This window comes from Anopheles gambiae, chromosome 2, assembly GCF_943734735.2.
Source record: "Anopheles gambiae chromosome 2, idAnoGambNW_F1_1, whole genome shotgun sequence".
Taxonomy (NCBI): Eukaryota; Metazoa; Arthropoda; class Insecta; order Diptera; family Culicidae; genus Anopheles; species Anopheles gambiae.
Genome location: NC_064601.1, coordinates 108,364,957 through 108,377,988, shown reverse-complemented (window position 1 = coordinate 108,377,988; position 13,032 = coordinate 108,364,957). Strand labels below are relative to the sequence as shown.

General features: G+C 45.4%; 4 protein-coding genes across 7 annotated transcripts in view; 2 read left to right on the top strand and 2 right to left on the bottom strand.

Moving 5' to 3' along the window:
- LOC5667169 (uncharacterized) lies at positions 1 to 737 on the top strand. Its single transcript, XM_001688061.2, has 3 exons — positions 1 to 83; positions 150 to 314; positions 391 to 737. Exons 1-3 carry the CDS (start codon positions 5 to 7, stop codon positions 735 to 737), a joined length of 591 nt encoding a protein of 196 aa, XP_001688113.2. The 5' UTR covers positions 1 to 4.
- Positions 738 to 1,947: 1,210 nt separating this feature from the next.
- Positions 1,948 to 2,773, bottom strand: LOC1270182 (signal recognition particle 19 kDa protein). Its single transcript, XM_308859.5, has 2 exons — positions 2,315 to 2,773; positions 1,948 to 2,241 (listed from the first exon to the last, which is right to left on the bottom strand). The coding sequence occupies exons 1-2, from the start codon at positions 2,597 to 2,599 to the stop codon at positions 2,029 to 2,031; spliced, it is 498 nt and encodes a 165-aa protein (XP_308859.4). The 5' UTR covers positions 2,600 to 2,773; the 3' UTR covers positions 1,948 to 2,028.
- Positions 2,774 to 3,209: 436 nt separating this feature from the next.
- LOC1270183 (terpene synthase) lies at positions 3,210 to 9,473 on the top strand. Its single transcript, XM_308860.4, has 5 exons — positions 3,210 to 3,806; positions 3,927 to 4,081; positions 4,392 to 4,900; positions 5,010 to 5,137; positions 5,279 to 9,473. The coding sequence occupies exons 1-5, from the start codon at positions 3,735 to 3,737 to the stop codon at positions 5,387 to 5,389; spliced, it is 975 nt and encodes a 324-aa protein (XP_308860.3). The 5' UTR covers positions 3,210 to 3,734; the 3' UTR covers positions 5,390 to 9,473.
- Positions 8,821 to 13,032, bottom strand: part of LOC1270184 (EGFR adapter protein) — a 65,823-nt gene continuing 61,611 nt past the window's right edge. For all 4 annotated transcript variants that reach the window (XM_061643182.1, XM_061643183.1, XM_061643184.1 and 1 more), the window contains exons 4-6: positions 10,562 to 10,964; positions 9,862 to 10,494; positions 8,821 to 9,763 (exon numbers count right to left, since the gene is read on the bottom strand). In XM_061643182.1, coding sequence (XP_061499166.1) covers positions 9,590 to 9,763; positions 9,862 to 10,494; positions 10,562 to 10,864 — 1,110 coding nt within the window. In that variant the 5' untranslated portion in view covers positions 10,865 to 10,964 and the 3' untranslated portion in view covers positions 8,821 to 9,589. The remainder of the gene's footprint in view (positions 9,764 to 9,861; positions 10,495 to 10,561; positions 10,965 to 13,032) is intronic.

Here is a 13,032-nt window from a genome sequence, read left to right as displayed (position 1 = left end):
CACAATGCAGCTACAGCGACGATTTTGTCTTTTACTTGTTGGGGCGGCCTGTCTAGTGCTGCTGGTGTCACTGCACGTGGATGGTAAGTGATTGGAAGATTGGGGCGAAATAATTCGAACATGCTTACAACGTCAACGTGCTTTTGCAGTGGTTCAAACGGCATCGATTTATGCGCCGGATTTCAACGACAGCAGTGCCCACTTCCTCGATCAACAGCGATCCTGTCGCGATCTGTGCAGCTTCTGCCCAACGTGCAATGGGTTCTACTGTGGGGAGGAGTGTATCTGCGAGTGCAGTCAGGATCCGACAGAGCGTAAGCCTATTTAACCACCGCTGAAAGAGCTCTTTTGTTGATCGTAGCGACCTCAATCTCTTCCCTCTTGCCACAGACGCTAAGTGTATCGACAAAATCAAGGCCAACAGTGAACAGCTTGGCCTGGAGTACGATCTGTTCATCCAGCCGCCACAGAAACGATCTACCCGTACCCGATTCGGGCGGCGGGTTAAAACCACACCGGCCGAAACGAACGACAGTGGAAAGCTGTCCGGTTTTCACAAGATTCTGTTCTCAAACTTTGCAACGGCTAAGAAGGTCACCGTGCCGGAACAGCCCCAGCAGGAGGCCATCGGTAGTACGGTGATGGAAGTGGCATCGAGCGATACGGCCGTCCAGGAGGATCGGATCGGCAAAGATCCGCTGGAAAAGTCCGAAGTTGTGGAGCTTTTGTTCAACTGATATGGCTAGCACAATCGAAATGAAAACCGAACTAGTGTTATGATTAATTCTTACTATTAAGGAATAAAGTTTTACATTGAAAAGATCAATTTGATGTTCAAAATGCTTTTTTACAATATGCCTTAAAAAAAGGAAAAAAAACAATAAAAACTTGAATTAGAGCGGGCTTTGTGTTCTGTTACTAGTGCAACCATTCTGGTAGTGTTCTGTATTTAAAGCATTTCTTGCCCCAACTCTATATACGGAAATAAGTGCCCTTATGCGGCAAGAATTAAACCAAAGCTTCAGGTATCTTCTAAAAAGGCTAGACTCCACCACCAAACAGACACGTAGACACGTCCGTTTCGGTGCGGATAAGCGGTCAACTGAAAACCGGAAGACTTATCAACGATAACTACCGAGTCCTGATTGTTCGTGCCAGCGAATGGCAAGGCACGTTTGAGATAAATCACTTGGAAGCGGTATAAATTTAGCGTGCACAACGCTACTCCCGGCTTGTTGTTTGCTCACTGTTTGTACGACTGCGAACAAAAACGAACCATGATTATCTATAGAAAGCTTCTGACCCTTTCGCTCGTTCTGGGGGCTGTTGGGGTGAGTGTTGCATGGGGACTACCGAGCAAGCGGGCGGCTGACGATGCTGGCGAGACAGTTTCCGCCGCTGGTGAGAAGGACGACTACAACCCACAATGTCTGCCGCTGGAATACTTCGACAAAAGTAAGTTGCGATAGCAATATTATTCTAGTTAGTGAAACAGGGACTAAAGTCAGCTTTCTCTCTGTTGCAGTTCAATCGGAGAAAGAGGCACGGGCCAAACGTGACGAGAAAGCAGTCGCTGTTCCCGCTGAGGAAACGAAAGACGGAGCGGAGGACGAAATCGTTGCCCAGCCGGGGTTTTTCGTGCCAGCCCGTAGACGTCGGCCGTGCTTCGGTCGCGGACGAAACTTTACGAAGGATTGTGGCCCCGGTCCAAGGGTGCGTAACTGGCGGCGGAGACCCCTGTGGAGGCGCTTCTGATTGCAATCAGGTGATACCTTGTTTCTTTCCAGGCGTATAGGGTGAAAAACTTTGTTATGGCAAAGCCTCCAGCTTCTTCTCCTCCACCTCCACCACCTCCTCCAGTCACACCAAAACCACCCCGCAGAAAACCCTAAAACACCCGCCAATGGGTTAAGCATTTTCCTCTGGCCGAAATAGATAAACTTACGGTTGAAGCTTGCGTGTTTTGTATGTTTATTGCGCTGTTTTCTCCATACCGCCTTTCGATTGCCATTTCCTCATACGTGCCGTTTATCGACGCTTTCCTTTGCCCTTCTTCTGGCCAGCGCTCGACGAGGCTGCGGCCTGCGATTGTTCCTGTGGCTTGGCCTGTCTGCTTTTCAGCAACGGAATGGTCTTCCCCAGATGCAGCAGTATGCTGTCCCTCGTGGCGTACTCCGAGTTAAGCGGTGCGCCATCATCGTTACGCAGCTGGACGCGAATCCGACCGCGGCATTGTAGCTCCTGCAACGAGAAGCAAACGATCGTTAGCAAAAACACTTTCACTTCACCCCGCAAACAAAATGTGCTCACTTACTCTGCTTCGCTCTCGTGGATACTGTTTCAACTCAACCAGCACGTTCATGTTCAGCGCCTGCAGTACGTCGCGTATTTCCTGCGGCGATGGATCGTCCACGCAGTACTGTTTCGGGATGCGGCGCCCTTCCTGACGCGATTTCTTCCGGTTGATGTACGCCGGATAGATGCAGACCCATCGTTCGCGGTCGCTGTGCTTCTTGTCGGGCGACCAGGGCGTTAGGGGCGGCGGTCCCTGCATCCGCGAGCCGCCTGGATGACCCGGATGCGCATGCATGGTGGCCATCGCTGTTTGCTAGTAGTTTGTCTGACTAAATTGCACGGTATTTCAGTAAAAATACGAGGTCCAGCACGTTCTTGCCGTAGAAAAACAACATTCGAATACACTTGCACTGACACGTCGTCGTCAATGGGTATTATTTTGGTGTCAAACGTTTCTGAAGGGAGCGCCAATGACAACAGTGCTCCCTTCAGCAGCGTCACTGGCAAACACAGGGTGGTTAGTACAATTAACATGTTGATTTTGTGCAAAAGACTTTTTCTGATACAACAAATCATAATTTACGACTGTTAAACTCTTTTAATGGATAATATGAGAATCATAACTCAACATAAGGTCTTTCATAGAGGAAAAAAGCTTCATTACTGAGCCACAAGCTATATGAATTTTGTTTATCGTACAACTGTCATAACGTCGCTCCCCGTTCAACAAAGAGAGTCCCGTAGAGATTTGCAGTGCTGTGATAAAGAGTGATAAAAATGGTACATTTACTGCCACATTTTCGATTTATTTGAATGAATATATTTTTCTCTCCTGTGAGTGGTGTTAATTCCTCCCCCTCCCCTACCCTCTTTCATCCACCGAATCTGACAGCCGCATGTGGCTCGTTTACGTCCGAAATACAAACCCCTGCACACACGGTCGCTCTCTTAGCTGCGCGGACCACCATCCAAATAGCTGACAGTGCGTGTTTAGCAACAAAATAGAGTGCCATTCTGCTTACTCACAAGTGTGGACTCTACCGCGAAGGTGTTTACGTTCATTATCATACCGTGCCACGGTCTGCATCTCGTGTACGAACAGCAGCAGAATTATCGATCGAATCCGGCTTGAGACAAAGGCAAAAAATAGCCCCAGTCAACTCATCTCCATTGCGGACAACTGCAGTGGAAGCTGCAGAAAGGATTGGTTTGCCACACGGTCTGCGACTGAGCAGCTATCGATCGGAATTTGCGCTACATAGTGTGTGGTGGTGATCTTGAAAAAACTTCTACCCCTTGCTCGTGTCCGCATTGAGAAATCACCTTGTGGCATCCGGTGGAAGCGGTTGCAATAAAGTTTAAACAAAAAAGTAAGGTCGCGACAAGTGTGTGTGTGTGCGTTTGCAATAGAGAAACCCGTGATCCTTGGACGAGTCGCGATGAATATGCATGAATTGTATGAAATTATAGAAAAGTGTCACGACAAGTCATCCCAGAAGGAACAGGATGAGGTAAGTCGGCCGTTCGTCCGCCTTTGTCTCTTTGTGTGTTCTCTGTGGGGTTGTAGAATCGTCCTGCAAGCAAGCCTTGGATATGGGAGAAAGCAATAAAATCGATTCGTTTCATTCCAGACGCTGCTGCAACCATTTTCGTACATCCAGCAAATTCCCGGAAAGCAGGTCCGGTCGAAGCTAGCGCTAGCGATAAACCATTGGCTACACATTCCGAACGACAAGCTGGCGGCGATAAGTGAGATTGTCCAAATGCTGCACAATTCCAGCTTGCTGTAAGTGACTCATTCCGTTTCCACGCCCACTTGTTTTCCCCTCCCCCGCCTGCTTCGATGGTTACCCGTGCGGCAGGCAAATGTGTTTACGCCAACGGAAAGTGTGCTGTGCGACGAAAAGCAGCATGAATGTTGTTTGTTTATGTTGGCCGCCTCTTCCGTTTCTCGCTTTTCCTATCCCAATTAACTGCCGCGCACTTAACAAACTGCCCGTGACTAATGAATGTTTTTTTTTTCTTCGGCTTTTCGTGCCTGCCCCGCCCTCACTTGCACGCTCCGTGATGTGTGATTCTCGATGTTCTATTTCCAGCATCGACGATATCGAAGACAATTCTATCCTTCGCAGAGGCATTCCGGTGGCGCACAAAATCTACGGCGTGGCGAGCACGATCAATGCGGCCAACTATGTGCTATTTTTAGCGCTGGAAAAGGTCCAGCAGCTCGGCCATCCGGATGCGACGCGGGTGTACACGGAGCAGCTGCTGGAGCTGCACCGTGGCCAGGGTATGGAGATCTACTGGCGCGACAACTACGCCTGCCCGACCGAGACGGAGTACAAGCAGATGACGATACGGAAAACGGGCGGCCTGTTCATGCTGGCGATCCGGCTGATGCAGCTGTTTAGCGAGAATCGCAAAGATTTCACCAAGCTGACCGCGATCCTGGGACTGTACTTCCAGATACGGGACGACTACTGCAACCTGAGCATGAAGGAGTACTCGGAAAACAAGAGCTACTGCGAGGATCTGACCGAGGGCAAGTTTAGCTTTCCGGTCATACACGCGATACAGACGCAAAAGTACGACAAGCAGGTTTTACGTGAGTATTTGAGGCCCGTGGAAACACCGTTTTTGGACCATTGCCAAATGGGCATGCGGTGTTCTTTGTCTTTTTGCGAGAGCGAATAATTTGAGTTTCCCCTTACCAGACATTCTACGCCAACGGACGCGCGATGTCGAGGTCAAGCGGTACTGCATAACGTTGCTGGAAAAGTTGGGCAGCTTTCAGTACACACGTGACGTGCTAGAGTCACTCGACAAGGAAGCACGAAAGGAGGTAAAGAAGAAGAAGAAGAAGGGGCACGTTCGCACGATACGGTGCACTCGAAATTGTTTGCTCATTCTCGGTGTTTTGAATCGGCCTCCCCCTCCCCGAGCGCATGGCTAATGTTATTTTAAACTATCGATTCATTCGCAGGTGGAAAGTCTTGGACCGAATCCAATTATGGAAGCGTTGCTGAACGATTTGCTCAGCTGGAAGCAAGTTTCCGACGGTATGACGGTAGATGACGACACGACGCCACCGTAATCAGCTTGTTACATTTAAGAAGAAAAAAATGCTAAGGAACTCTTTTAATAATGCGGAATTTTGCGAGGAAACCCGATTTCAAGTTAAAGGAAGCCGCTTTAGATCTTGCGTGAAAATGAACGTGAAATTTCGGGCTTTTTTGTGCTATATTCAGGCTACAGACCATTTAATATTTATAAGAATATGGCTTATCATATACCAAAAGAAAGAATATAAATTAAATGCATTCCCTTGTGATTCTCCGCCGTGAACAATGCGGGGAATCACAAGGGAATGCATTTAATTTATTATTTCAATATATTTTATATTTTATAGAATGTCCTAGCTTTTGATGTACGAAAAGCCATATTCTGATTAATATGTATTGATATATATCAATAAAAATCCGAAATGTCACTTTCAATTCCACTAAAGCTCTGTAACTCGGGCTTTAGAATGAAGCCAATTCTTAGTCGTTTAATTGTAGGCGTAGCGCGCTTTCCGGCTGACCAAAATGTGAGCGACAATAAGTATAATAATAGTGGAGGTGTTACTCATACATTATCTTCCAATGCGGTAAAACCATGGTAGTATAGCAGCAGGTTTCTCACTTTAAACGTGGCTGTTGGCACACTTTCTTAGTAAAACATGCACTGCAATTCGTCTCTTTACACGTTTCAACTATTTCTGTAGCGGCTCTTGGAATGGTTACAGAAAATTCGTTGTTAGAACAAAATATGACTTACAATTGACAATATGGAAATAAGATTTAAAAAACGGCTAGTAGATTTAAAGCTTGAGCTAGCTAGACAAATCATGTAATTGCATGCCCAATATGTTACGTAGCATGGCCGTGAGGCTCGAGAAATTGTGCCAGCTATCTGAAATTAAGAGACAAACTACACTAAAACACGTGCTGTTACGTTCATGTCCCCGCTAACAGTAGCTATTCCATTTTCAGCACGTTGCAGTCAGTGCTGCAAAATGTCATGAGAATCACCATCGAAAACAATGAACATATCCGTGGTAGTTTGATATTCAAACCGAACAAGCCGAACGCGACGTGCAAGTGCTTGAGTCAAACCCGATACTCTGTCTGACAAGCTGAGCTTAATGCCGGCGCAAGCATAATCACGTTTTTTTTCTGGCTGTGCTGCCAAATGCCACTTTTTCAATCACCAACACTCATGACTGAAACGAAGCTCAAAACAGCTCACGCACACAACTGAGATGATCTCTGAGGTGAGACTCTAACAGTTGGTGCACCAATCACATGCTTGGTGACATTTTGTTTAGCACCCAACTCTTGGTCACTCACATGGTCATGACATTTTCAGTCGGTGATAATCACGACATTTTTGGAATATACTAGGCGTGTGATCCCAAGCAACGAAATGACAATGGTTTCTCACTCAGTCTGGTTTGATGGTCTGTCGGGCCAAACAGAGCGATAAAAACATGTTCATTTTGTTGCTTGGGACCACTCGCACGCACCGCATATCGCCCATGACTATCGTGATGATCATCGACAGAAAATGTCGCAACCAAGTGACTGACCAGGAGTTGGTCGCAGAACATGTCACCAAGCACTTGATGGTCGCAACAACTGTTTGAGTCTCACCTCTGATTGGCACAGTAGATATGATTTTGTTTCAGGCGAAATTTGGTATAGTCATAAGTGACATTTTGCAGAACTGATCACAGTGAACAAAATCATGACAAAGTGCCTGACCAAGCGTTGGCTGCTAAAATGTCACAAAGAATGTATTGGTCACAACAACTGTTTGAGTATCACCTCTGATCACCACAATTGAGTACGTGACGCTGACATGTCAGAATTTTCAGTCACAATTTTTATGACATTGACAGTAACATTTTGCAGCACTGGTTGCAGTATCTTGAGGGAATTTATTCCTAGCCTTTTTAAGCTTTCCCTATCACCCTTTGCAAACACAATTGGTATATGAATGTTAAAGGAAAATAATTTTAATGGAAATGGCATTTACGTGTGTGAGAGGGTGAGAGAAACGAATTGCCAAAAGCTTCGCAACGGCCACAACGGCTGTGTTGTGGTACAATCCTACGAAACGTTCTCCAAGCAGTGTATGCAATCAGTGTAATGCTATTATCTGCTTCTTCTATTTAGTGTAGGCGCAGTGGCCATAGTGAAAGGATCGTATTTATTTAACATATTTTAACATTCGTTTTCAGTTTGCTATATATTTTGTACATATAGGATTATATTTCGCTCAAATGTTGCCCAGTCCAGGGGTGGCAAATGCGCAAATTGGAGATTATAAAGGTTAAGCAAGCGATTGATAGCCATTGGTTTCGGATCGTCAATTTCGTTTGTCCTAAGTTATTAGGTGTAGCAGCGTTACGATAGAATTTCACAAACATTGCTTTCGATTCGGTTATGGCTTGTATTATATTATATTTAGTTCCTGCATGGGTCACGTTGTGTGGTTTTTTATTAGCACAATTAGCGTAGCAGGAAGGTACGGAAATGGAAAGCGTGGAAATAAATCGGATTAGTTAGTCATATAAGGGATAATGGTGAATTGTAGTAAGATGAAGGGAAAGGCTTTTGAAAAACTGTTTGTGAGAACATTCTGCCATTGAAAACCAACCGTTTAATCCGTTAAAACCGTAATCACCTTCTGCAGTGTGTGATACTGCTGAGTAATTGACCATTCACTCCTATTATTGTTAATGCATTTTTATTGCTGCATCAGATCACTAAACATTATCTAATTAGAGGCCAACGAATCTTCCTTAGTATGGTAGGCATGGTAGGGGTAGTGGAGCAAAAGATCCGTTTGTTCTTTGCTGTGCACCGTGTTAATTAGTTCGAACAAGTATAGTTTAAGTCAAAAATGCACATACAAAGCCAACGAATACTGCTAAAACTCATTGCGATCGACTATTGCGAATCCTTCTGCCCTCTGTACTACCGGCTTTGCAAAAGAAATGGATAAAACAGTGCTTTGCATGGCTTGAATTTAGACCTGTACCTCACTTTACACGTATGAAAACTAGGCGCAAGCGAAACTAGCCGCGTAACGTATTCAAAACAACGAAGATGTGATTGACAATAAGCTCCCCAGCGTCATCGTCGTGGGGTGAATGAAAAGATAGGAATCAAATCTTTACTAACCACTATCATCCTCCAGTGTATTGCCATATCAAACCACAACACTCGTAACGTATAAAACCGTACAAAATGTGTGAGAAATTTATCATCCGTTTTTCGTACCCAATGCCATACGAGTTCCTAGCACTACATCCAACTTACCGTTCGGCCTCTCTATCGTACAATTAAAATACAACATTAAATAATGCACTCATTCTTCCCTAACCGGGTGTCAGTTACGCTGTTTTTTGGTATTATCATTCACATATGCCGTTGTTTCATTGCTTTTTTCGTCATCTTTTCTGTTGTCTATCGTTTGTTTGTTCTTGTTCTTACTTCTTTCTTTTGCCGTACTGCTCTGTCTGTATTAGCTTATCGTGTTTCTTACTTTACATATTATCGTTTATAATTTTCTACATTACTTCTCTTCATCATTTGTGAAGCTTAGGCTATAATTTTGAGTTACCGTTTCTTTTCCAACAATATTGCTTCTTTTAATAATCTTTTGCATCATGTTACTATTTTCTTTAGCGTTTTGTTTACACTCGCCTCCTACATACAGACTATCACGTTCTTTTCAAACCTGTCCCGAAGCGTTCCTTCTTGTTCGATCTGCCTTTTGACTAGCGTTCTCTTAATTTTGTGTTCCATTCTGTACCTTTTCCCCGTTTCTGTAGTAAATGAACCGGTTATACAGTATTGAGATTCTCTTTTATAGAGTATTTTACCAACAATGGGGCAGGAAATTTAAAGAATTAGGCAAAACATAGTAAGATCACTTTTTAAAACCAACTTTAAGGAGAAAGGCGTTAAATATGGTGTACTATTTCTAGTTCTAGTTCCGAGTGTTGGTCCGTAACGTAATGTAGAACCGTTCCGATCGAGACTATTCAGACGTTTTGGCTTACCAGAGGCGATGAGAAAAAGTATAGAACGAAACGAATAAATGCAAAACATATCGCTTACTTCCCACTTCAAACTGTGTCCGATTTGTGGGATTTAATTAACCTCTTCTTCTTCTCCTCTCTTTTTCTAATCAACATCAAGAAACAGGAAAGAAACACGTCGTGCGTTCCGAAATCAGTTAATCACTCGGTAATCATGTTCTGAAAGTCGTTCAGCGAACCGTACGTCTCCGGGTCTTCCTGCCGGTGAACGATCTGGGGCGGTCGCGGCAGTGCTAGCGGTACGGGCAGCAGCTCCGGCATCACCGAATGATGCGTTATCAGTGCCCTCAGGGATGTAAACTCTTTCGTAAAACCCTGTAAAAAGAGAGGGAGAGAGAAAAACAAAGTACGCCATAAGTGACAAGAAGCGATAACGCCGGAACCGGAGTAAGTCAGTCACAGTATGCTCGTACCTTAATTTTATACCCCCGTATCGTTCTTAGTATTAGATAGTGGGCCACTTTCGGGGCCGGCGGCGGTACACGTAGCGACAGCGCGAAGCAGCCCGGTTTGGTTGTGCTTTGGCGCACCAGGAATGCGCCCGGGTTTTGGCGCGAAAGCACCTCGAGCGAAATTTCGCGCGGTATGCCCGCCTGGAACCAGGGCGCCCCTTTCAGCTCGTGCTGTTCCTTCAGGCTGAGGCTATCGTTGCGCAGCGGAACGGCCGGTGGGTAGAGCAGGGTGGTCGCCGTATGGTTGTAGCGGGGGCCACCGGCATCGAACAGTATGCTGGTTCCCGCCGCACCCAGCGACGTTCCCGGCGTGAGCGGACTTCGGATTGTGCTGCTGCCAGCGGCCATCGTCGGAGTGGTGGTGATGGTGGCCGATGTTGCCGAGCCGGACAGTTTGTTGCTGTTGCTGCTGCAGGTGGTGAACACTGTCGTCGAGAGCGTCGTCTCGGCCGTGTCGGCACAGATGCCCTCGTTCACGTACCCGTCCGAGATCGTCTGGGAGGAGCTGGACGAGCTCGACGGCGAGGACGAACTGTGCACGAGCGGTCGGCTATCTTCGGCCGTCCTAAGGATACCCATCGTTAGTCGTTTCACCTGCAAATGAGAAGGGCATGGTTTAGTGAACCGATTTTTCTCGGACGCTAACCCTGCAGCACAGTACCAGCGGGGGCTTTTCGGTCAGCTTGCGGCAGGTGTTCAATTCCGTCGGTGAGTTTTCCTCCTCGGAGCTGTTGGCGGTGCGCGGCACATCCAGCAGGTTGTTGGTGGTGCGGTGGAAGAACACGGTCGTCCCTACGCTACCGCCCGTACCGCCCGGGCCGCTGCAGATGGTCGCTTTGGCCGTGCGGCTGGTTGGTGTGTGGCTGGTGGACAGAGGTGTCGCCGTGCCCATGCCCCCCATCAGCCGGGGCAGGTTGTTTGGTGTCGTTTCGATCTGGTTGCTATTGATGGCGGTGCAGTTCATATTTAGCGGGATGTCGTGCGGTTATGTCGAGCTCACATCACAAGCCGCCGTTCTGTGCTGAGTGTTGTTCTGGAACAACTGGTGGAAGGTGCTTCACAAGCTGAAGATAAAAAAGGGAAAGAAAATGTTGTAATATGTCTCGTAAGTTTTATAAACTTTTGTCTCTAAAGAACTAACACTAACACTATTGAAAGATTGAGCCAAATTGAGACAAAATTAAGACAAAATTAAGTGTTGGAGTTCCAAACGAAGGTCGATTATTTGAAGGTCCTGTCACTGTTGTTGAAATCTTAAGACTAGAGATGAGCAAATTTCATTCAGATTCATATATCTAAATGAATCTTCGAAGAGAAACAATGAATCTCAATCTCAAATATCAATATTCAAGAATATTTCAATATTGAAAGAAAAAGAACCTCACAAGATTCATGAATGTCTAAAGTAACATGAAAATCTAACGACATACTTGAAGATGTATCGATGTATCGACTTTATCTCTTCATTTCTTTGCTTGTTTCACTATGGTTGCATGCATTAATTGTAAATTTGAGCTCTTTTTCGTGTCTAGTTGAAACAAATCATGAGATACGCGTTAGATGTTCGTGGAGCTTTGAGATTTATTGGAATCTTGAAAGATTCATGAGTCTTCAGGGATTTAGAAGATCATAAATGTTAAGTATTGGATGAATTAGAGACTTATGAACTCTTTGGAGCTTCATAAATCTTTGGATATTCGATTTGAGATTAATTCACTCATCACTGAAGATGTATATAGATGAATCATTGCGAACTATTCTTGACACACTACGCTACTTAAGACTATTTCGGTCCTTGTGGGCCAACCGTATCATTTGCTAGACAACGAATGACCATATATAACATAAAATCGTGAAAGAGATAGCATTCTGCTCAATAATGTTGGGAATATCGGATTGGTAAACGACACCATCAACCAGAGAGCAGAAAGACCAAGAGCGAAAAGTCTATTAAGTAAGCAGTACATCACCATAAGTAATCCAGCTCCCGTTAAATTAGCTAATGAACTGCATTAACTCGAAAGTCATACTGAAACGAACGTCTCCCTCTATTGCGAAATATTGCAAGCCCGTTGCCTTTACCTCCACTCCAATTAATTAATTTAACTCAATTCGGCTACCATTTCCCCTTCAGCAGCACCTATCGAAATGGTGTGTCACTACTCGTTTGCTGAAATGTGAAACCTTTCCCACCACCCATCACCACCTAATGGCCTTCAGTGTCAGGAGTCACATTAGTGGTTACAACGTTTCCGACGTTTTCCCAACGCCAAAGAGAGAGGGGAAGCACCCCCTTGCTTCTAGTTCCGTTTAAGGTATTGGAGGAAGTTCCAGACGGTGGTCATTCCGGGTACTGCTCCGATCAATCATCAATCATAATTATCGGCAGAAAAACCTGCAAGGCAAATACACACCAATCTCTGCTGTTTAGGAAACCGGTTGGAATATCCGGCTGTGCCATTTTGTGACATGGCCATGGTTAACATGTAAGCGTGGAAACGGATTCGAATTCGTACCCTGCCAAATGTGCAAATAGTTCATTAGAGGAGGAGCCGCTGACTGAATCACTTACCGAGTGAGCTAATAGAAATGACTTCAAACGACGAATCCGGCAGCCTGCACGCTGCGGAGGGCCCACTGAAGGGAAGGCACTTACGTTAATTGGATTAATGCTTTCGCCCAACGGGAGCGCTCGAGAGAAAAGTTTTTTCGCGCGGAACTTCTCATGCGGAAGCTTTCCGGTTGTTTGATTACATGTTTCAAGGATGCATTTAAGACATTGAGTAAATGCTCGTTTGAATTTCGTTATGGGTTTTTACATTGAATTCATAGTAACCGGGCTTGTAATGCACGATTGTGCTAGCTTAATTGCATTTCATTCAACTGCAATTGCACACCCATCAATCTTCCCCCAATTCCAAGTTCACCGATCAAGGCACTGGGTGAAGTTAAATTGCAATCAAAAATCAATCAGCTCTCCACTACAAAGCGGAATCAGAATCGAATCCACGATGATGGTGTAAAGCGCCGTTTAACCGTTTAACATTCAAGCCCTTAGCTTCTTCTCCTGAAGCTAAATTTCGTGAATTTCCATACACACCATTGGAATGCATCAAGCAAAGAACGAACGTC